Raw genomic sequence first — 22,822 nt, 5'->3', positions numbered from 1 at the left:
AACTCGCGAAAAAAAAACCAAACGAAACAATTCGCTTACCTATGCCAGTTCCGTCACTTTTGTTGAGGTGCGCGCCCTCATTTGGGTCCAAAAACCGCGCACACGCACCAAATGAATTCAAATTTCATTCATTTCTGACAGTTGGCGTCATGTCGTTTCACTCATCAGACTCGAAAGGAGGTGAACCAAGATAAACACAACTGCACACATTGGAAATGAAATGAAAAAAAAATTAACATTATTACACATTCTCGCCTTGTTATGGCCGAAAACGAAGAAAATTACCCCGCCGTCGTCGTAGATGCGGGCGCTCGAAACTCCGCATCATTGAGCCTGCATTTTTCTTTCATTTTCCCCTCCCCTCACAAAAACTTCTTTTTTTTCTCTCTCACTCAACGTAACGTGCCACGATGCAAAAGTGCATTCACTTTTTTTTTGGGTGCTTTGTTGTCGAAAATTGAAATCGCATTCGCCGACCAATCAAAGGAGCCATTAATCAGTGCAGCGTTGTTACATGGCCAACTGTGACGCAGTGACTCGAATCAGATATTAGGATTTTTTGTTGGGAGAAAGTTGATTTGACAAAAAGCTAAAAGACTAAAAAAAACATTTGCCTATTCTCGTCGAAAGTTGGCAAAAACGAGAAGCAAAGGAAAATAAAGAACAAAGGCTGGCCACCAACACCACCAACAGCGCGTGTAAGTGTGAGCCAGTGATGCCAGTAAACTTTCTCTATAAATGCCACTATTTGTAAGTGAAACAGCGCTGAAAGAAAAAAAAACTCAGCCGATAATGGAAAATGCGTGGGCTCCATTGCATTCTCGTCTGACTAGAATAGACTTGAGAAACATTTTTGTGAAATGCTTGTAAAATGGATAGGAATTACTTTAGGAAAAAGCCAAATTAAACAGAAATGTTCACAAAAAGTTGCTCTACTCTACGAAGCCCGACAACAGCGTTATAATTTGTTCCAATTCCCAAAATAGTTGCTCCCATTACTAGCTTCATCAAAGCTTTCAAAACTCGTTCGCATCTTGTCAAATAAAGCACTAATAATTACCCCCTCTCCCCTTACACCGTGCGCATTCAAATTGAAAAACTTTCTTCCGACTCCCGATTCCCAGAAAAATAAGCCCCAAAACATCGTGTTTAAGCGGCAAATTTGTATACCTTAAACAATCATTTTATCGCATTTCTCACATCATTAGTGCAGTACAACCACAACTCACTTGACACTCTGTCGAGCTGTACAGGTGCCTCCAAAAGTTTTGTCTTGTGATGGTTTACAGAAAACAAAACAAACAACCTCTAAATACACCCATTTCTAGCCCCCCGAAATTAAACGAGAAAGAAAAAAAAAACGCCACAGTCATTAAAAACCTTTCACGTTTCTCGGCCTTCACCACCAGGCGCATCGCAGCAAGCCACCAAGCCCACGAGGAAAAACCAACCGACTAACCAAGCCCGACGCAGTCCCAAGCCTCATCCAAGTAAGCCTCCTCCAAATCGACGCGCGCGCAAAGAGAAAACGCACATCGCTTGTTGAATCATTTCTTTTTTTTTTTTTTTGAAAAAAAAAATCACGCACTCACACACACGTGTTTGAGGAAAAGGAAAATTTACCAACATTAAAAGGTGTCGATCAACAATTTTGGAGAGGGATGGAGAGGGGGAAAGGTTTAGATAATATTTTCTTCCTCTTCCTTTTCACCGAAAATTTCACAAATGATGAAAATAGACTGCACACAACAACATCAGCAAAAAAAACGTGCTCAATGTAGCGAGAGGCTATTTTTAGACTTTAATTGTAAAACGAATTAAAATGATCGTCATCATCATCGCCGGGTGGCATCAGCAACAGTGTTGTAGCTGATCAGTATGTATGACGAGATTGTGTTGCGATGGTTTTGTTTGGATACAATGCACGTAGAAATTTGGTGGCATGTAATGGAGCAAAAGTCTTTCGATTAAGAAAAAAAAAACAATTAAATTGACAGGCAATCAAAAATAAACTCTTCGAAGTTAATCCACTGAAGATTAAGGTATATTTAATCGAATTAAGTAAAATTTAACAAGTTATGCAATGAAATAAAAAAAACAAATTTATTACCAGACTGTCATTTATTAAATTTTTCTGGAAGATAGTTAACAAAAGACTAAACTGGTAGCTTTTTTGAAAGCAAGCTCTTTATTATCACTATTTATTCGAGTAAAACTTAGTCCGAAGAAGAATTTCGGCGTTTTGTTGTTTACGTTATTTTTTCCTTACAATTCTCAAAACAAATCAAAATAGGTTTCGATTGGAAGTTGGACCGTTCAAAAAAGCTATAATAATTAATTTCGATTTAGTATCTTCGACAGAATTGTGCAAATTTTATTTAAAGTTTTCGATCCCTCACCCAAAAAGTTTCAATTTACCCAAAAAAAATCAGGGTAAAAAAAATGTTATTAAAAAAAACAGAAATCATCAATAAAAAAAAAGAAGAAAAATCGACTGTTTACAGATTTGTTTAATCGAATAGACCACTTCTAGTCCTTGTACAAATTTTAAGTTATGGGACCACAGATCAGAAAAAAGGGTCAAGAAAATTCAGGAAAAAACAAATTTTAAATAATTTATTTCACATTTTGCAATTTTTTTCATCAAGCATAACTGTGACAAGGAATAAAGAATTTTGCGCCACAAGGAATAAAGCATTTTCTGATATCAAACACAAAAAAAACAATAAAATTTGATATGGTCAAAAAAAGTTTTTTTTAACTTTCAAATATTAAGGCTGTTTTGAAAATTTTGAAAAATATTTTTAAAAAATCAGAAAGTTTCACGATTTTATTTTTTTTATTTTTTACATTGGAAATCGGATGAATTAATATAATGGATAATTTGCTTTAAGAGTGTAACTATTTTTTCTAAAATATCCAAAGCAGCCTAATTTGCCAAAGACACCTAAATCGATCAGAAAATTCGCACTTAAGATACCAATTTTTGATTATTTTAATAGCTTTGTTGTATAGACAGCTGCCAAGATTGTATGAAAACATGTAATGAACTACTTATGCAATTACTTCAATTATCATAAAAAGTACACACAAAGTTCATCCACATTTTAAAAAAATACAAAAAGTTATCGATTTCCGAAGTCTCAAAGCACTGTTAAAACTGTTACAATGTATTTAAAACTGTTCGAATAAATGTTCTTCAAAATTTGAAAATGTTAACCTTAACTAGGGCTGAGGGACAAAAACTGTATTTTTTTGCAAAAGCCAAACTATTTCACAAAAAAATATGTTGTAATGTTTTTGCCTAAGTCATGAAATTTAAATATGTTGTTTTCGAAAAATATTGATAAAATAGAAGGAAAATTATTCAAAAACATATTTTCAGTTGTAATAATAAATACGCAATCAAAAAATACTTTTGAAAAATTTAGATAAATATTTTGGATTTGTTTTAAAAAATTTGAAAGTTTTGCTCAAATTTTAAAATGTTGACCTTAATTGACGCACAAAACCTGTATATTTTTTTTGTGAAAGCCAAAGTTTTTTAACAAAAAAATCGAATTTGTTTTTTTTGCAAAGTCATGTAATTTAATTTTTTTAATAATATTTATAAAATAGTAGGTAATTTATTTTCAAAAAATATTTTCAGTTTTATTAATAATTACTCGATTGATTTTTTTTTTTTTTGAAATTTTGATGAATATTTTGGATATTGCATTTTGGGATTTTTCAAAAACCGGGAAATTTTTAAATTTTGTTCCCGGAATTTCCGAAATTGATAAAAACACAATTTTTGGGCATGATATTCAGATTTTGTTGTTAAAATAGATAAACCGATATAAATATAGAATAGATAAAATAAAATTCATCATATGTCAGCATTCATTTGGCTTACACAGTAAAATTGTTAAAATTATATAACAAATATAATAAAAACATAGATTTTATGACTGTTTCAAAAAATTTCCGGGAAATTTTCGGGATTTCAAAAATATGTTTCCCGTTTCCCGGAAAATTCTAAACCCGGGAAAGTTGAACGCCCTAATTTTGGATGGGACAAAAATTGTAAATATATTTTGTAAAAGTCAAATTTTTGTCACAAAAAAAAACGATTTTGTAAATTTTTTGGCAGTCATAAAATTTAAATTTGGATCCACAATGGCCATAAAATTGAAGCGAATTTGATCAACTTTCCGTAAGAGGTTCTCAGAGATGAACATGGACTATCAAATGACCTTATTTCAATGAAATATCAACCGAAGCTGCAAGTCATGATTGTTTTAAGGTTAATTACATCAAATATCAATTTCAGACTTCTGCGTATATCTTAAGTACTTATGCTAATTACTGTAGACTGACTTCAGTACTAGTCGAGAGTACAAGACGGCCTTGACAGTTTGATGCACCGGACTACAGTTAGTCACGACATCCGGAGTCATGGCTTGCTACGCCAGTAAAGATGGTGACCACAACCTTTACTCAAGTTCTGGAAATTGTAATATTACGGGAAACTTGAATAAGTTAACTTAATTAAAACTGCTTTTGCTGGGATTAGTAATAAATTTCAAAGAGTGACGCAAATTTATTTGCTGCAAACTATCGTGCATCGATTGCGTCAATGAGCACAAGGCCAGTTGCATTCCGGTTCAGTGGAAATTCAAAGATTTCAATGTGATTCATTCGACACAAATCAAATCACATTAATATAGGACAAGGCCTACTACGAAGGCGTTTTCCCTTCGAGAGTAAGTCGCCAATTTCGGTTGAACTCGAGCAAAACCTTTTAATCCGGGTAATTTTCATGCAAATCGCACGTGCACAAAATGCTCCCAAATACCGGGAATGTTTCGAGCAAACCTTGTGTGTCGCCACAAACGGTTGACACTGATTTTCGCCGAAAGTTGCCCCCCACACACACTCGAGTCAGTGTCGCCGGAGCATGTCAAGCATGTCCGAAAAGCCATAATTTAATTAGCAAAACAAGATGATACAGAATGTTCGGGGAGGGAAGGCCAAAACAAGCCACACTGGCAACACAGTTCTTGGAAAAGGCGCGCGCGCGAGATAGATCGTCGCGGGATGCTGGAGCAAGTGAGTGAACTTAATCGTGTTTCCTTTTAGTTTGAACAATTTTAAAATGAAAATATTATTGTTGACTATCGTTTAGGAAAACAAGATTCGTAGAACTTAATAAATACCAACAACTTGCTGCGTGATATTAATCATTTATTTACGTATAGAGAGGGACTCCCCAGGTCAGAGATTGCTTCCCTTGTAATAATTGTACTTAGAACTTTCTATTCAGACGAAACGAGTACAGTTAGACTTTTCTTATCAATTTCAAAAGTCTACTCGATCAGACTTCAAAAATTCAGCAATTTTACCGGTTCAAAATTGTCAAATTTGCGTCACACATCCTCCCCAAGATTATAAATCAAACCGGCCAGATTAGGGTCAACCTGCGTACGATTTTTTTTTTTGCCCCGTAAAAATCCCCTCACAAACTTCGATGAGATTGTTGGTACTTTTGCGTTATCTGGAGCTGCTGCTGTTGTTATTTGGCGCGAAACGTTTGCGCGGTTTCCTGAGAAATTCCCCGTGTTTGCTCTAGTTGGCAGACGTTCCGCGGAAGATGAGAAGGTTTGTTTGTCGACAGAAAATCACGTGAAGATTAGCGAGGAAATTTCTGAGAAATTTCTTTTCAATTGTATCTTTTGAGATAACTTTTTTGTTTTTTTTTTCTGATTCTGTAGACTTAACGAATAATATTTTTTTCAGGAATATTATTGTACTACAATGAATATCAGTTTGAAGCAACGTTGGAAGATTCTTCTGCGAAAGACTTTCGCCGAGTGTTTTCAGAGAGAGAGAGAGAAAAAACTCGAAAGAGAACGATTCTCTCTTCTCTCTTGCGTGAGATATTGAATGTAAACGAAATGACCTTTAAGAGTTATGGGATATATTTAGATCTCACCAGAGTTAGTGAAAGCTTAATATTTATATTAAATAATTTTTTACTTCTCGATCATCTTGACATTTTGTTTATCTAAATAAACTAAATAGAGATAACAATAAAACGTTTATCGTGATGGTATTAATGAATCATAACACCTTAATCGAAGATTATTTTCAAAAATCCCCAAAAAAAACCCACTCAATCCATATTACCCCGTCCAACATACCGATTGGTAAATATTTTGACGGCACCACTTCCTCTCACTCTTATCCACCTTATCCGGCAAACAACTTTTCTTATCACCTTCGTTATGCTGCTGGCGCTGATAATTCCCACCCTAATCCTGCCGCCGTTCAAGCCACAATTGTTTCTGTGCATTTACCTCCCTCACTTCTTCAAGATATGAATGAGCATTTCTAACCCTCCATTATTTAACTCTGAAATGATATTTTTTTGTCATTTTTAAAATGATTTTTGATTTTTTTTTTCCTTTTTGAGTTTTTTTTCTAACAGATAAAAAAATAAAACATAAAAGTTGTTTAATTTTCATTTTCAAACTTACATATTAATTATGTGTTTTCACTCTTAGTTATTTTGATAATGTGGATGCATCACATACAAATTTACACATTTGTTTAGGTAATATTACACATTTTTTTCTGACACAGAATTTGTCCACATTTTCAAATATAATGTTACCATACAAACTTTGTATAAACTTGGATTATTTAACCCAATTCGCTAAAATTTAAATGTTATTTTTCAACTCTTGAAAGATCAGTAAAATTAAAACTGTAAATTTCTGAAATTTTAAAAATTTACAGAAATTCTCTGGTAAAGTTTTCTTTTCATGTTACAACCGATTTGCGTTAAGATTTTGTCTCCCAAATTTCCAAGCAATTTCTAAAATGAAATAGTTGCTTTAAAATTAATAAAATCTAAAAATTTTAAAATTCAACAAGATTTAAGTGGTTACATACATGCAGAAAATCACAAAATTGAAAATTTCATGAAGATATTTCATGATTAAACTGAGTAAGAGACGATTTATGCTCATAATTTTGCCATGCGCAAAGCGGGCTGTCAAACTTTGTTGATGTTTTTCTCTAAACCCCGAGTTGATTTACGGGTGCCACGATATCTCGAGATAGGATGGACCAAATTGGCTGAAATTTGAGGCGAAGACTCTCAAGATGTATCCCGTGGGCATGATAAAGCCCAATTTTTAAAATTTGCTTTTTTTTATATGAAAAACACAAAAATATTTTTATTTATTTTTTTAAATAAACTTTTTGAAAATCGGGCTTCATCATGCACACGGAATCGGTTTAACGAGTCTTCACCAAAATTTTGAGCCGATTTGGTCAAGACAGTGTTGAGATATCGTGGCACCCGTTTTTTGAAACTGGTAATGTGAAATTGCTATATCTCGGTAATGATGCAACCAAATATCTTCAAAATTGTTTTGTTAGTAGGAGAAAATGTGTATTTTAATTCCCTGAAAAAAACAATTTAAAAAATGTTGAAATGTTCGCTCATACTAATATCTGACTTTTTTGCCGATATACATGTATGTAACCCCTTAACGGTGCACATCAACCAGAGCTTTTGCACCCAGATTTTTGTTACAGACATTTTAGTATCTTCAAAACTACGGGTACTATCGAAATATTTTTTTATTCATCCCCTAAAGTACTGTCCACCAAGTAATTTACAGCAATGTTTCATTAATTTTACAGTCCCGTAGTTGCAGGATTGGGTTCGTAAGTTTGACAATTTTGGTATAAGAAGACAACAACTTCCTTCGTTGCTGTGCACCCTTAAAAGAACATTTTTGTTAGTTTGAAAATCTAGAATTGAAAAAAAGCTTTCTAACAATTTTCGACATTTTGTTCAGTCAAGAGTTGAATCGTAGAGGGTTACTTTGACTCGCACTCCAGCAGCCTTCGGGGAAAAGGAGACTTTCCGGCGCGATAAGATCGTCGGCTTATCTGCCCATAACAATTGCTGGCTGACCACGTGTGTGCCCAATCGACACTTTATGGGATTCCGATGCGTGATAAGGTGTGCGGGAGAGTGACCAACGGGGCTCAGATAAGCCGGCTAGAAAATGCAACTTGATTGTTTATTGCTGCACGCGGGGCAAAGCCTGCTTCGAATGAGGTCTTGTTCTAACTGACGTTTTTGCTGAGATGACAAAGATTTTTGCTGATTTAACAAAACCTTACGCCTAATTGCTGTTACGAAATAGGCTGAATCAGCACAACACTTATGTAAAGCGGTGAAAAGAGAAATTCCCACCTGTTTCGGGGTGGGAATTCCACACTCAGGTGAAGTGACCACAGCAAAAGATAAGTGCGAGTAAAAATTCCCAGCTTATCACCCCCTCGGGTGAACCATATGGCAGCGATTCTCGCCCTGCGATTGCGCCCTAATCACCGTCGTTACTCACCGCATCGAGATCCGTGTCCCAGAGCTCCTTCAGGTCCCCGTCGTCGAAATCCATGTTTAAGTAATCCAGCTTGCAGGCTTTGGGGCGGGCGGCCACCGTCCGGAACGGATCGGGGAAGCTCCAGTCACCAGTCACAAAAATTTGCGATTTGCGTGCGCTGTTTTTGCTGCAACAATTTTTCTTCCAACCCCAACTTTTTTTTTCTTTATTTGGGGCACTTTTTCTTTCACCACGCGCGTACTATTTATTATCTTCACTCGGAACCATTCGTCGTCGGTATCACTCTCTTTTTACCTCAAACTTCAACTTCTTTCGCTCTTCTCAAGTTTCGCCGCCCAAACTTAACTTGCTTTCAGCCGGTGTGTGCCAAGTGCGCCAGAAACTAAACCACTACTAATTAGCTCTAATTATTTTGCTTCCTTTCCGTTTTATTTTCAAACTATAGCTCTTTATTTTCGATTTTAAATCAACTTCTTCGTCGTTTCGAGGGGGGTCTGCTTTCTCAAGCGTGCCGTGCTTGCACGGTGTAAGGCATCGGGTTCGTTTAATATAAATCTATAAAACACTCGAAAACTTTTCGCTTTTCACCCCCAACCCAGTTTAAAAAGTTGTGTCCACGCTGATTTATTTCGAATTTATGCGTGTAAATCCCACCAGCAGCATCCAAGCAACCACTTGTTGCGCGCGCGACTTCTCTCCTCCAACGAGGGGTCCACCACGTGTTGTGCTCTTCCAGAACGCCACAGAGATCTCGCCTCTCTCCACGCTCTAGTTTGCTTTCTTCTATCGCCGCCTTCTACGATCGCCGGGTTATCAGCTCTCTACGCGCGTCGTTCAACAAGTGGATTTGAACCGGTTCCAGCGTCCAATTTGGCTGCCGCTGCTTGATTTTCTCTAGTTTTCTTCCCCAAAAATCCGGCAATTCACGTCGGCGTTCCCAAACTTCCCGTAACTCTCACTGCTGCTAATGTGCTTCTGCTTCTCCGACGGATGAAACGAAACGGGGAATTCGCTTGGGGAAACAATAGAACCAGATGCACGCCAGACTCCGCGTGCCGGGAACAACCGAACAAAAAGTTTAATGAACTGCCTCAGTAGGGAAGGGAAATTAATTACAACCTCTTCCCTTAGCTCTCTCTGAGATTTGCCGGAACGTGCGACGTCTTGTGGACTTCCTTCCTCTGAAGCACACACACAACAGAGATCGCTTGCTGCGATTGGGTAACGCACCACCGACGTTTCGGCTCGAAAACTGAACAAAACACACGAAACAACGAAACAAAAACACCAATTCGACCGAGCGTCACGAAAAACAATGCACGCACGCACGAAGTTCACGAGCGAGCAGCACCACTAAACGCTCCAACTTTCAAACTTGGACTAACCGGGGCTTCGCGCGGGTATCGTGCGGACAGCGGCACTTGGCGGATCGTTGGACCGTACGGAGTGAACGCCGCGCGAGAAATGAATCGGAGGAAAAAGCTCTTTCGTGGTGAGCGAGAGGCGCAACAGGCTGTGGCTGGCAGGGTTGCCAGCATTGAAATGTTCAATTGAAAAAAAAAACGTTGTGCAAAAATTAAGCTGGAAAAAACTTAAAAAAAAAATATTAAGCTAAAAAAACTAACATTACAAATTAAAACTGCCAACACTGCCGCACAACGCAGGAAGCCGGCTTCGTTGAGGGCAACAAGAATACCGTAACAGAGAAAGAAGCCCGAGAAAACATCAACGAAACTCAGAAAAGCCAGCACACAAATGATAACCGAAAGCACACTTGCAAGTTCATTTCATTCATTCATTCATTCAAGCGCCGTTCATTCAGGAGAACCTCCGAGAAAAGAGAATGAGAGTAGTTCTCTGGAATGTCGCATTTTTTTTCTAGATTTTTAATTCTGTATTTTTTTTATTTGGATGAAACTTGGTCCCTATGTCAAAAGAAGCCATTTTGCATCACTCGTTTTTCCATACAGAGCTCCATACAATTTTGCATTCTGGTCTAACAATTTGGGTACGGAAATAGTCGAAATGTGTATCTTGAGTAGGGATTTTCTGATCGATTTGATTTCTTCGGCAAAGTTGAAAAAACAATTGGCGAGTTTTTTTTCTTTTTTCCAAACTTTTTAAATTTGCTTTGGATTTAAAAGAAATTTTTTGGGCAAAAGTTTAGGACGGACTAAAGTTGTAGGAACCCTTGGAAATGGATAAACTTATAATACAAAATTTCGACATAGGGGAAATATACCCATTTTAATCACTCTAAGCCGTTCGACCAATTCTCATCACTTTTGCAGTTTTTCGTTATTAAATCAACATTTTTAGATACATCAACAATGGAGAGTTGCTTGCTCACTTTTATTTCCGTAGTAACAGTTCAATAGGGCGAATCTGCGTTTGTGTGGGACAAAATTGTCTTGCGTTTTTCTCAGCTTGCTGTTTTTGCATATGAGACATTTATGCAAACATGGGCAGTATAAACATATGAAAAACAATATCTTATAGGACTTTTTCAAAAAAAAATTCTAGATTTCTTCGATGTAGGGAATGCTGACCATGTTTTAACAAAGAATAGTCGTTTTGCAAAAGCCTAGAGAATTACTCATGAGTGAAATGAATGAACATGTTGCGCGATGGTGTGCGTGTAGGAGGGTTTGTTTACATGTTGTCTCCGTCTGGCGTAGCATACAATGTGGGAGAGCGAGCGGGACAGGTAGAGCTTTTGCCGGCAAGCTTGCAAGCATAACAATACAGTGTGGTAAGTTTGGACGAGAGAGTGAGCTTGGAGGACCATGCGTTTCCATCTAGTACCTAATTCAGGAAAAACTATTCTAATTGATTTGGATTACTGAGCTCGATGATGGCGTTTTGTTCGATTACCCGATATTGGACATGGCTCAATCGTACACAAAAATGTGCAAAATTAAAATCAAAATTTTCTGATCAAGCTCAAAATGACACCACGAAACAAGAAAGATTCTCGATTTCCAAACCAGAGCACCCCGTCCTTTTACGTACCACCTCAAAGTTTTGTACAAAAAATACAAAAAGTATGGTTTCAGAAACATTAGTTAATAGATCAAAAAAATGTATGAAGAATTTAAAAATTGCAAAATAATCAACCCGAAAACTACTTATGCTTAGAGCGTCCAATTTCTCGGGGTTACAAATTTCCCGAGAACGGGAAATTTTCAGCCAATTTCCCGGGTAATCCCGGAAAATTTTCAATTTATTGAAATGCAACAAAATTGTATAGGACATCAACTTAAATGGTTAAAATAAGTGTGAAGATCAATTAACAGCTTGACTGCATGTACAAAATCATTCAACTACAAGAAAATGTACATTTTTTCTAATTTTAAAAGCTCCAATCGTACAATAAATCAAAAAAATATCTCAGGTATTTTTTGATGAGAAATATTTTCTATCAAAGTGTTTAAACTGTGAGTAAAATGAATCCATAATCCACAATCATAAAATTTCTTTTAAACTTGCCTCTGTGACCAGTTTGTTGAAATGAGAAAAAAACATGCAGAAATTATGTTTTTCATGACAAATACTGGTTTCAGCTCTTGAACAAATGGTAAAGCTTTTTAGTGTTGGTTTTACTTCAAACAACCCAATGTTTTCAAATATTTGAAGCAAACTTTGAATATATTTTTGCATTTTTCGAGAACCTCTTAAACAATAGAAAGTAATTTTTCAATGATTTTTTTTTTGTATTATTATGCCACATGATTTGAATTATACGATAAATTAACATCATTCCACAAAAAGCCTTCCATTTTTTCACATTTAACCCTCTAACACCTGTAGTTGCACCAGTGCTCCATAATTCCTTTACTTCAAATTTTAATTTGAGTAATTCTCGCTGAAAGTGGACCACTATTTACACAAGGTGCTCAAAAATCAAAAGCAATGTACTTTTCCAATAGCCCCCACCAAGTTATGAACGAAACCATGTTTGGTTGGTTAAATTTGTCCTCACCGCGGCGCCACGAAGCTAAAACATTTTTTTTAATTGGTAATTTTTTGACTTAGGCGCGCCTACAAAATTGCTAATAACTTTGCAAAACTTCAACGAACCCTTGATGTTGAGGGGTGTTTTGGAAAGGAAATGAGCAGAGCTTTCGAATGCACTTGTCAGAAAAATACCGTTCCATACATTTTTAAGCCACAAAACACCAATGTATTTTTAAAAGTCATTTTTGAAGGCCGGCGCCCCGCTTTATCGAAAAACTGACAAATCCATTCGAAAGCTGAGACGATTTCACATAAAGGACCAATAAATCTAAGGTGTATGTTGCTCCTATCTTTTTTAATCTTATTTTGATTCTGCGAGCGCAGCGCTCCGTTCGCATTTCGGGCACCCAAAATGTTGCAATTTGCTTGCCCCATTTTAAGGTTTTGTCAAAAAATATAGGTGCTCACTTTTTAAATGATAGTTTATTGTCCAAGGATCAAAATGCACTTTCGATAATTGACCAATATTTATGTTTTTGGGTTCTTCCAGGCAATTTAATGTCGAAAAATTGTTTTTTTTACCTTTTTTTTGTAAAATGCTCACTAACAATTGGGTGGACTTTTTTCAGTAGAACTAATGAATGTAGCATGTAGGAAATTTCACCACGAACATTTTTCTCCGAAAGAAAACGTAATTTCGATACTCCAGTGCCAAGATATTTTAGTTTTAGTGAGAAAAAAAAGTGCCAATTTTACAAATTTCTCAGAATTAACAAGCACGGCCTATTATTTACATGCGGCATATGTTTTGGAGGCCAGAGTATGGTTTCTTATAGTTATTTTGGTCGCTGAATTCGGACCTGGAATAAAATTTCAGATAAACAGTTAAAATTGGAGCCACGCCCAAAAGTTATTTGCGGTAATATGCTGTAATTTTAATCGCTAGTGAATTCGGTCATATTTCATCTTTCGCTCACCTTTAATTGATATTTCACTCACGGATTTTTGTATGGAGATTGTTTTTTCAACTTCTGATTGTTTTGAGAGGCCTCGTGGCGCGGTGGTTAGCGGCTTCGGCTGCCGATCCCTAAGTGGCTATGGGGAATACACGCAAATAATATTTGAGCGTGGCTAAAATATCACTGTTCACTGTTTATCTAAAATTTGATTCTAGATCCGAATTCAGCGACCAAAATAAATATAAGAAACTATACTCTGGCCTCCATAACATATGCCGCATTTAAATAATATGCCGTGCTTGTTAATTCTGAGAAATTTGTAAAATTGGCACTTTTTTTCACACTAAAACTAAAATATCTTGGCACTGGAGTATCGAAATTACGTTTTCTTTCGGAGAAAAATGTTCGTGGTAAAATTTCCTACATGCTACATTCATTAGTTCTACTGAAAAAAGTCCACCCAATTGTAAGTGAGCATTTTACAAAAAAAAGGTAAAAAAACAATTTTTCGACATTAAATTGCCTGGAAGAACCCAAAAACATAAATATTGGTCAATTATCGAAAGTGCATTTTGATCCTTGGACAATAAACTATCATTTAAAAAGTGAGCACTTATATTTTTTGACAAAACCTTAAAATGGGGCAAGCAAATTGCAACATTTTGGGTGCCCGAAATGCGAACGGAGCGCTGCGCTCGCAGAATCAAAATAAGATTAAAAAAGATAGGAGCAACATACACCTTAGATTTATTGGTCCTTTATGTGAAATCGTCTCAGCTTTCGAATGGATTTGTCAGTTTTTCGATAAAGCGGGGCGCCGGCCTTCAAAAATGACTTTTAAAAATACATTGGTGTTTTGTGGCTTAAAAATGTATGGAACGGTATTTTTCTGACAAGTGCATTCGAAAGCTCTGCTCATTTCCTTTCCAAAACACCCCTCAACATCAAGGGTTCGTTGAAGTTTTGCAAAGTTATTAGCAATTTTGTAGGCGCGCCTAAGTCAAAAAATTACCAATTAAAAAAAATGTTTTAGCTTCGTGGCGCCGCGGTGAGGACAAATTTAACCAACCAAACATGGTTTCGTTCATAACTTGGTGGGGGCTATTGGAAAAGTACATTGCTTTTGATTTTTGAGCACCTTGTGTAAATAGTGGTCCACTTTCAGCGAGAATTACTCTAATACTAGGTATTCAACCAATTGAATTAATTGTTCTTGCACGAATTCGATTATCATCTCATTTGATCATGGTGAACAAAAACGTAAAAAAATCTCAATTTTAATTTGGAGGTAATGAGTAAATATTGTTTTGATGAAATAACATCAATCTGTAAAAAGCTTACCTAATTGTAATAATTTAATACTCATCAAGCAAGATCTATTCCCAGTTGCTTCAGAAATTAATATTATCAGAAATAAATCCTGATATCATAATTTCTGATAATCTGATTAATTATATATAAACCAAACAATAAATATAATTGAACAAAATTATGTTGAGTTTGTTCATTTATTATTTTTTCAGAGCATTTTCAAAAAATGGTTCCAAAAATATAAGAAAAATGTATACTTCCGCTTAATTTCGGGAATTCCCGGGAAATTAATAAATTTCCCGTGGAAACGGGAAATATTTTTTTCGGGAAATCCCGGGAATGCAATTTTATTTTTTTGAGTTTTCAAAAATTGTACATGCATTTTACCATCGGATTTTTTGTTGTGTAGCTATAAGTTACATCGTTCACAGTTAATATACGACGTACGGGAAACCTACTGCTTTTTTGACGTTGAGCCAACGGGTTTGGGCCAGGGGGATGCTAAAGGCCGCCATCTTGGGTGATTGAGATTAATAACGCGCGCAAACTACGCACAGTGAAAACAAAAATATTTTTTTATCAATAATTCAATTTATGTTATAAGAATTACTGTAGTAAAAGTCAAATTACACATTAGATAAGTTAAACGTTTCATGTGATAAAAGTACAACTTTAAATGAGGTCATCGGCCCGATGTGTGCTTAATAATCCCAACTTTAGTACTTTATTTTGCAAATAAATTGATAAAAATCACCTCAAAAACATACACTAACTTTTAAACGTACATTGCGGTAAAATTTTACATAAAACAATAATTACTTTATTTCCATTTTATGCCTGCAGTTTTTGTATTTTTTTTTACAGTGCGCAGTTGCTTTGTTTTGGTTCCGTAACGAACAGCTGTTCTTTTGTGCTGGCGCCGTAATCGACAGCTCCCTTTTGTTCTGGTGCCGAAGTTGACAGCTGGTGTTGGCTGCGGGCAAGCTGCCTGTAGTGAGATATAGATGTCGCCCCCCTGGTTTTGGGCGCGAACTTGGTAATCTGGATTGATGTTATTTTTGGGGTGTGCGAACCCATGTTTTATTCTTGCGTACATTCTATATGCTATTTTCTCAAAGGTGATGTGCATTTAACACAGATTTTTTACTGTGATACTGATGAGGCTTAACATTTTAAGGGTGAGGCAGGTCAGGTTTTAGATTACCAAATTGCTTCACATAAAATTTATGCATCCCTTTTTGTGTTACTTGGGCAAGGGTCAGGGTCGTCACAAACCTTATTTAAGCGACCGACTATCGAACGGAAAGCTTCAATTGGTGCCACAATGTGGTTGGTAAAATTTGCCATTTTAGTTCTTGTTCTCGCGTGTGCAGTGGTAGGTGAGGACAAATGTATCTATTCGTTGGACATTAAACATGACTCAGGTCATAAACGTCGATCGCCGCAGATATCGTTGGTTAATCTACCAAATACCGAGTGCTCGTACAGAATCAAAGCCCCGTTTGGACACAGGATCCGGGTTTCCTGCGAGTTCTCTCAAAAAAGAAGGGTATGTTGAACAAAATCTTCTTAACTTTTAGTGAATCTAGCGACACTTTTCCTACCAGCCTCACACTTGCAACGATGACGATGGAGTCTACATCTCAACGAGCGGAGGAGAGGACCTGGTCAATACCACTTTTGTGAACTGTAACGAAGGAAAGATTCTGAAAGAATCTGAGGGCGAGATATTATTTTTGCACATGCGATCTCCTTCCGAAGAACGCAATGGAAATTTCATCTGTACGTTGTCCCTTATTCAACCAATTTGCATTTGTAGAGGAAAGAACGAAAATTCGGTATTGTGGAAAATCGGATTGAATCGGACAAGTAAAGAATGTTGTACATTTACAGGAAAGGATTGTCAACGGAATTGAGGCTGCTAGAAATGAATTTCCAATGATGGCTGCCTTGTTCAAATTAAGAAGCAGTAAACCCTTTTGTGGAGCTACCATAAGTAAAACTAATATTTTTGATTAGTAGCAGGTCTTTAATTTTAGCGTTCAGTTTCAGAATATTACGCTGTGACGGCAGCTCATTGCATATACGACGTGTATGATAATGTAATGCTTTACGTTGGTGGACACGACCTAGACGATGCAAGTAATCCGTACACTAGTGTTTACCGTTTGAACATGCTTGTACCCCATCCATTCTACACTGAGCCACCGTTTACTAATGATGTTGGTTTGGTGCGAACAGCGCACCCAATCCAGTTTAACCAAATTGTCGGTCCTGTTTGTCTACCGTGGAAGTTCCGAGAGAGCACTTTTACTAACAAATCCGTTGAAGCGAGTGGATGGGGTAGAGGAACTGCTTCTCGCGTCCTGCAGAAGGTGAATCTTGACGTGATCGACAACGCGAACTGCTCGACTTACTGGAGGAAATCCCAAATTACTTCTGGTCAGTTGTGTACCTACACGCCGAATAAGGACACGTGCCAGGGCGATTCCGGTGGGCCACTTTTCTATACGGAACCGGAAAGTGAACGGTTGTACTTGGTTGGGATTGTTAGTTACGGCGACGGGTGCGCTACGAAGACTCCAGCCGTTAATACAAGGGTCACCGAATACCTCGACTGGATTGCATCGCAGACCCGCGATACGTCGTTATGTTACGCTTGAAAGCTGTGGTTTTAATAATGAAAAATACACTTAATGTTAAGCCGTTGATCATTCTAGAAAAATATTGATCATCACTCTATTTAATTTAATTTAAGGAATTTCTGCACCGAAATTAATCAGCATGTGCCGGTCATTGGAAATTTTGAAATTGATACGGAGCGAGCTAATCCTTTTGGGGTGAGACAGGTCAGGTTTTTGATTACCAAATTTGGTCGAATAAAATGTATGCACCACTTCTTTGTCTATACTGAGGAAAGGTCTGTAGGGTCATCAAACACTATTTAAGCAACCGGGTGACTACGGGAAGCTCCAGTTTGGTGCCACAATGTGGTTGGTAAAAGTTGCCATTTTAGTTCTAGTTGTAGTGTGTGCGGTGGCGGGCCAGGATGATTGCTTCTACTCGTTGGATATTAAATATAAGTTAGGTTCTCAGTCGCCACGGATATCGTTGGTTAATGCACCAGATATTGATTGCTCGTACAGAATTAAAGCCCCGTTCGGGACCAGAATTCAGGTTTCGTGCGAGTTGTCTCAGGTAATTCGGATTTTTTTGTGGCATTTTAAACACATATTGATAACTTGTGTCTAACCAGCCCCGTGCTTGCAACTTTGATGAGGTCATCATTTCCCCGAGTGGAAGAGAGGACCTGGCCAATGCCACACACGTAGGATGTGCTGATGGAAAGGTTCGGAAAGAATCTGAGGCCAACAGTTTGTTCTTGCGCATGCGATCTTCTTCCGAATCCCAGAATGGACAATTCATCTGTACGTTGTCCCTTGTTCAGCCAAACTGTAGGTGTAGAGGAAAGAACGAAAATATGGTATTGTAAATAATCAGATTGTATCGGACAAATTTAAAATATTCTTTTATTACAGGGAAGGATTGTCAACGGGGTTGAAGCAGTTCCTAATGAATTTCCAATGATGGCAGGATTATTCGTTCAGAAATATCATTTTTGTGGTGCTACCATAAGTAATTCCGTGTTTTCCGTTTATACTAGAATTTTTGTTTTAAATGTTGACGTCCAGTTTCAGAATATTACGCTTTAACGGCAGCTCATTGCTTAATCACGAATGATATTTTGATGCTTGCAGTTGGTAGACACTACATAGCCAATGACAAAAATCCACACTCCAAACTTTACCGAATAATAACAAGTATAGTTCATCCAGGGTACACTCAGGAACCGGGACCTAACGATATCGGTTTGGTTCGAACTGAATCCCGAATTGAGTTTAACCCAGACGTTGGTTCTGTTTGTTTACCATGGAAGTTCCGAGAAAGCACCTTCACTGGGGAGTCTCTTGAAGCGACCGGATGGGGTACAATGAGTTATCAAGGAACTGCTTCTCGCGTTCTGATGAAGGTGAATCTTGACGTGATCGACAACGTGAATTGCTCGATTTACTGGAGGAAACCCCAAATTACTTCTGGGCAGATTTGTACCTACACGCCGAAAAAAGACACGTGCCAGGGCGATTCCGGAGGGCCAATTTTCTACACTGAACCGGAAAGTGAAAGGTTGTACTTGGTTGGGATTGTAAGTTACGGATACGGGTGTGCTACGCACAAGCCAGCCGTTTACACTAGGGTCTCCGCATACCTAGACTGGATTAAAACACAGACTAGCGATACGTCCTACTGTGTTATGTGAAATTTGGAGTTGAACAAAGAAAAACGCATGCTACTGATTTCGCTCATACCTGTGAGTGGGATTTTTAATTCTCTTGAATATAGAAAAAGCTATAAATAAATTCTTTGTTTTCTTTCACTTTCCTCCCCCCGGTCGGTGGACGCTACCCGTCCATCCGGTTCTACACGATCGTCGTCGACCGTCACGATCGTTACAATACCGTTACTGTTACGTTGAATGTTAAGAAGCTTGATTATAAACACGAACACAAAACACACACGTGTATTGTATAGATATAAATTATAATAAACAGCAAAATAAAAAAAAAACTTTCTTTCTCTTTTTTTTTCTTGTCGACTTAAGCCCTCGTCAGGTAGCTCAGCGGGAACCACTCGTTGATTTCGTGCCGCAGATCGAGCTCGGCCAGCGCCAACCGGTAGCCCCCGAGGAATGCATTCTCCTGCAGTGAGTCGTGCGACCACACCGTCACCTCCAGCGTCTTTTTCTGGATAAAGTCCAGCGGCAGTCGGTACTCGAGCTGAAACGGAGCGTAAATGAAGTGTGACGATTTTTTTTCAGTGTTTTAGCCCTCCAGTCTACCGTTTCCATAAAGCTGGGATTGCAGTTCTTTCGCACGACCTTGGTTTTGCGCTTGGTGGCCTTGGCCTGGTCCGGCCGAAGGTACACCTTGACGTACGTGTTCGGCTCCGGGTTGTTGGCCGTCGTGGGCAGCGCCCGGGCGTGCTGGATCATCACGATGAGCGCGTCCCGGTGGTACTGCAGCGAGAACTTAATCTCACCCCGGGGCTGCTGGTACTCGTCCATGATGGCGCGATTGCCTTTAAATTATTTTTTAGAATTTAGTAAATCAGCCTAAAAACAGATCCTACAAATCACCCACCCTTAACCTTGGCGGCGTGGATGTCCGCCTCCTGCTGGTCGCGCAGCAGCGGATGGAAGAAGGTGTAAACTAGGTCGGAATGTGCAATTTCGTCCGCCGCGTTGAACAGCGAGATCAGGAACTGGCGGATCTCCGGCAGGCGCCGCTCGGCCACCGTCTTGACGTTCGAGCGGCCCACGTGGATGCCGGACGGCAGGCTGTGGAAAAAAAATCACAATTTATTAACAGTTTTTTTGCACCTTGAAATTCTAAACTCATTCAAGCTGGATAATGGTCAACCCCATTATAAGCCTTATCGAATCTGGAAACGCACAATTCAAAATACAAACACCCGCACCGCACCCATAAAGTCGATAATTATTCAGTGCATAATCACTTCCAAAAGCGCCGACCAATAAAAGCTCAGCTAACCGCAGGGTGGGTACTCGAGCGCAATTTTAAAATCCTCCATATTGTCATGATATAAAAAAATATTGATGACAAAAAAAAGACATCACTCCCCTACAGCGTTAGTTGCTCAGCTCTTCTCGCATGCGCCACCAAGTTGTGACTTAGGGAACTAGTCTTCCCTATATAACCACGGCTCGTCTCAAGGCTAGCTTCAGTCGGTGGTCTACCATCGAAGCGAGCGGGACTCAGCTCTGCTCGCATGCGCCATCAAACTGACTTCAATTTAGTATAATTTCTTTGTTCTTTTTTCTCCATTTTCATCATGCCTGTAACATTACACCTGCATCTTTTTCCAGAGATGGATTTGTATAAAATTTGAAAATATACATTTTTTCGAGCCTATTTTGTTAAAAAGGTGAGGTGGTAAGCCGTCCATTTTTTTGCATCAAGAAAAATTTAAATAAGAAATGTAGTTTTTTTTCTTTGTACACATTTATTCTGAAAAGTCTCAATCCCATAACCTACAACTTTGCCGAAGATACCAAATCGATCAGAAAGACTTATATGAGAAATCAATACTGCAAATGGCTTATTTAGAAGTTTAGCAGCAAAGCTAAAAGACACATGTCGCCACCTATGATCAAAAAGCGGAAGCCTATGATTTTTTGAAATATTTTTTTTTAAATTCAAAATAGACATTTTTATAAAACTTATTAAGGATTCTAATAAGAAAAAATATTTCCAACATTTTGGTGTATAACTTTCCAATATTTGTTTGATAATTGTATTTAAAAAAAAACTGTAAATTTAGAAAAAGATAGTTATTTGAACTATTTTGCAAGAAAGTCTTTCAAAAATCGATCAAAATTGTTGAATATACGTAAACACATCTGTTACCGGGTCTCCAACGAAAGGCCGAAACTCAAAAGGTCGAATCTCGAAAGGCCGAAATTCAAAAGGCAGAATTCTCATAAGGTCGAATTACAAAAGGGCCGAATGCTCAAATGACCGAATCTCATAAGGTAAACCGCGCCCGAAGAGGCAAATTAATAAAAAAAAACTTTGGTTTGAACATTTCCATTAAAAAGAGATTGCAAAATTAGCAATTCTATACGTTTTGGAAAATCGACTTATCATTGTATTTTTTTTTTTTTTATATATGATTGTTTGATTCCTTATGTCAAAATATTTTTTTGTGATTGGTGGGGGCAGTTGGGACGCGAAGTCTTGTTTTTTTGTGTTTATTTATATTTCTTTTGTGTCGCTGTTCGTGTGCATGGGGCGAGTGATTATTATAATTGAGAGTCGATTGCGGTCAGCGGGGCCACGCGGTTACTCGACAGGATTGCTACTGTTTTCGGCGTCCTTTTTTCTCATTAGCAGTGATAAAATCAGTCCTTCTTCTATCATCCCTGATCGGAAGGCACGCCGCCGGTTGAGTTCGTCGATGTTTTTGTGTTGCAAAGTGAAATGTTAATCACAGTCGATTGCGAGCAACGAAGCGACGCGGTTATTATTTTCCCGACGTCATCAGTCGATCGCGAGCAGCGGGTCACGCGGTTGATATGCGAGTTTCACAGTAATTTTTTTTTTGTTTATAGATACGATCGATATCGATACGATAGAAATAAGCCGAAATTTGTTGAGAAAGGCAAGTCAAAATCCAGCGAAATTGCATCCACACCAACACTGTCCTGAGCAGAGGAGAGGACCGCCATCAACACTACAGCAGAAGAAGGGGAGACTTCACAGCTAGCAGAATCAACACCACGACGTTTGGCCAAAATTCTGCGCTTCACAGGGCGACCTTGATGTACAACGCACTCCAAGACGACATGAAAACGCTACATCCTGCTCGTTTCAAGAAAGTTCTACAAAACCAACTCCTTGAGGAACAGTTTTAGATTGTTAACACTTTAAATCTCTATTTTCGTTTTGAAATTGTATAAGTTAGTTGTTCTTTTTTTTGCACTCTATTTGTAACTGTAAATCTTACTAAAATGTACTGTACGGTAAAACTAGTCTGCCACTAAGAGCCAAAGGCTCACTGGCTAATAAAACGATTAAACTAAGTCGAATTGCTTATATCATCGATGATCGGAAGGCACGCCGATGACAAATTTCTGGAAAATCCCGATCGAATTAATTATATATTTAAATCTTTACATGGCTATCTTTCCGCAGCCGGCAGCCTAAGAATTAAAATTTTCAACAGATAAACAATTTGCTCATGGTCCCAGTGACTCTACAACTGGTCATAGCCGGCGCCGGTGTTGATCAGCGTGATAAAGGCCTTACCCTGCTCAAAGGTTAGATTAGATTTTAAAAGCTGAAAAAATATAGCAACTGACATCTTTTTTGCCGAAATTTAAATTTTAAGAACATAATTCAAAAGGTTGGAATTAGTGCCCAATATTGAGTTTTTGAGCCACATTGTGAAATTTAGGGAAAAAATGAGTCATGTTGATAAATTAAAAATCTCTTGATTAAGTCCACTGGTTCGAATGATTGAGGCATTCAAAATGTCTAACCCCGTTACTGATGATGTTTCCACAAACAGGTTAAACTCTTTTTTATTGAAATCTGAAAATTTTCATTT

At 37.8% G+C, this 22,822-nt stretch overlaps 4 protein-coding genes across 5 annotated transcripts in view; 2 read left to right on the top strand and 2 right to left on the bottom strand.

Annotated features, from left to right (window-relative positions):
* LOC120426384 (cyclic AMP response element-binding protein A) overlaps positions 1-9,835 on the bottom strand; it is a 116,478-nt gene extending 106,643 nt beyond the window's left edge. Inside the window, exon 1 of the mRNA XM_052707463.1 lies at positions 8,409-9,835. Coding sequence (XP_052563423.1) covers positions 8,409-8,462 — 54 coding nt within the window. The 5' untranslated portion in view covers positions 8,463-9,835. The remainder of the gene's footprint in view (positions 1-8,408) is intronic.
* A 6,124-nt stretch (positions 9,836-15,959) lies between these two features.
* On the top strand, positions 15,960-17,299 carry LOC120432006 (venom serine protease-like). Its single transcript, XM_052707235.1, has 4 exons — positions 15,960-16,184; positions 16,243-16,473; positions 16,529-16,631; positions 16,682-17,299. The coding sequence occupies exons 1-4, from the start codon at positions 15,960-15,962 to the stop codon at positions 17,296-17,298; spliced, it is 1,176 nt and encodes a 391-aa protein (XP_052563195.1). The 3' UTR covers position 17,299.
* Positions 17,300-17,579: 280 nt separating this feature from the next.
* LOC120432007 (venom serine protease-like) lies at positions 17,580-19,053 on the top strand. Its single transcript, XM_052707236.1, has 4 exons — positions 17,580-17,833; positions 17,892-18,119; positions 18,175-18,271; positions 18,328-19,053. The coding sequence occupies exons 1-4, from the start codon at positions 17,624-17,626 to the stop codon at positions 18,951-18,953; spliced, it is 1,161 nt and encodes a 386-aa protein (XP_052563196.1). The 5' UTR covers positions 17,580-17,623; the 3' UTR covers positions 18,954-19,053.
* Positions 18,985-22,822, bottom strand: part of LOC120427872 (phosphatidylinositol 4-phosphate 3-kinase C2 domain-containing subunit beta) — a 25,069-nt gene continuing 21,231 nt past the window's right edge. For both annotated transcript variants that reach the window (XM_052707234.1, XM_052707233.1), the window contains exons 9-11: positions 19,834-20,030; positions 19,533-19,771; positions 18,985-19,470 (exon numbers count right to left, since the gene is read on the bottom strand). In XM_052707234.1, coding sequence (XP_052563194.1) covers positions 19,291-19,470; positions 19,533-19,771; positions 19,834-20,030 — 616 coding nt within the window. In that variant the 3' untranslated portion in view covers positions 18,985-19,290. The remainder of the gene's footprint in view (positions 19,471-19,532; positions 19,772-19,833; positions 20,031-22,822) is intronic.

The sequence above is a fragment of the Culex pipiens genome, chromosome 2 (genome assembly GCF_016801865.2).
Source record: "Culex pipiens pallens isolate TS chromosome 2, TS_CPP_V2, whole genome shotgun sequence".
Lineage (NCBI taxonomy): Eukaryota > Metazoa > Arthropoda > Insecta > Diptera > Culicidae > Culex > Culex pipiens.
This window is presented reverse-complemented; position numbering and strand designations above follow the sequence as displayed.

Bases quoted from the DNA above. Each gene is read 5' to 3' on its own strand.
- LOC120432006 (XM_052707235.1), top strand. From the start codon at position 15,960: ATGTGGTTGGTAAAATTTGCCATTTTAGTTCTTGTTCTCGCGTGTGCA. The intron at 16,185-16,242 runs GTATGTTGAACA...TTTTCCTACCAG, and splicing joins AGTTCTCTCAAAAAAGAAGG to CCTCACACTTGCAACGATGA. The intron at 16,474-16,528 runs GTATTGTGGAAA...GTACATTTACAG, and splicing joins GAGGAAAGAACGAAAATTCG to GAAAGGATTGTCAACGGAAT.
- LOC120432007 (XM_052707236.1), top strand. From the start codon at position 17,624: ATGTGGTTGGTAAAAGTTGCCATTTTAGTTCTAGTTGTAGTGTGTGCG. The intron at 17,834-17,891 runs GTAATTCGGATT...GTGTCTAACCAG, and splicing joins TTTCGTGCGAGTTGTCTCAG to CCCCGTGCTTGCAACTTTGA. The intron at 18,120-18,174 runs GTATTGTAAATA...CTTTTATTACAG, and splicing joins GAGGAAAGAACGAAAATATG to GGAAGGATTGTCAACGGGGT.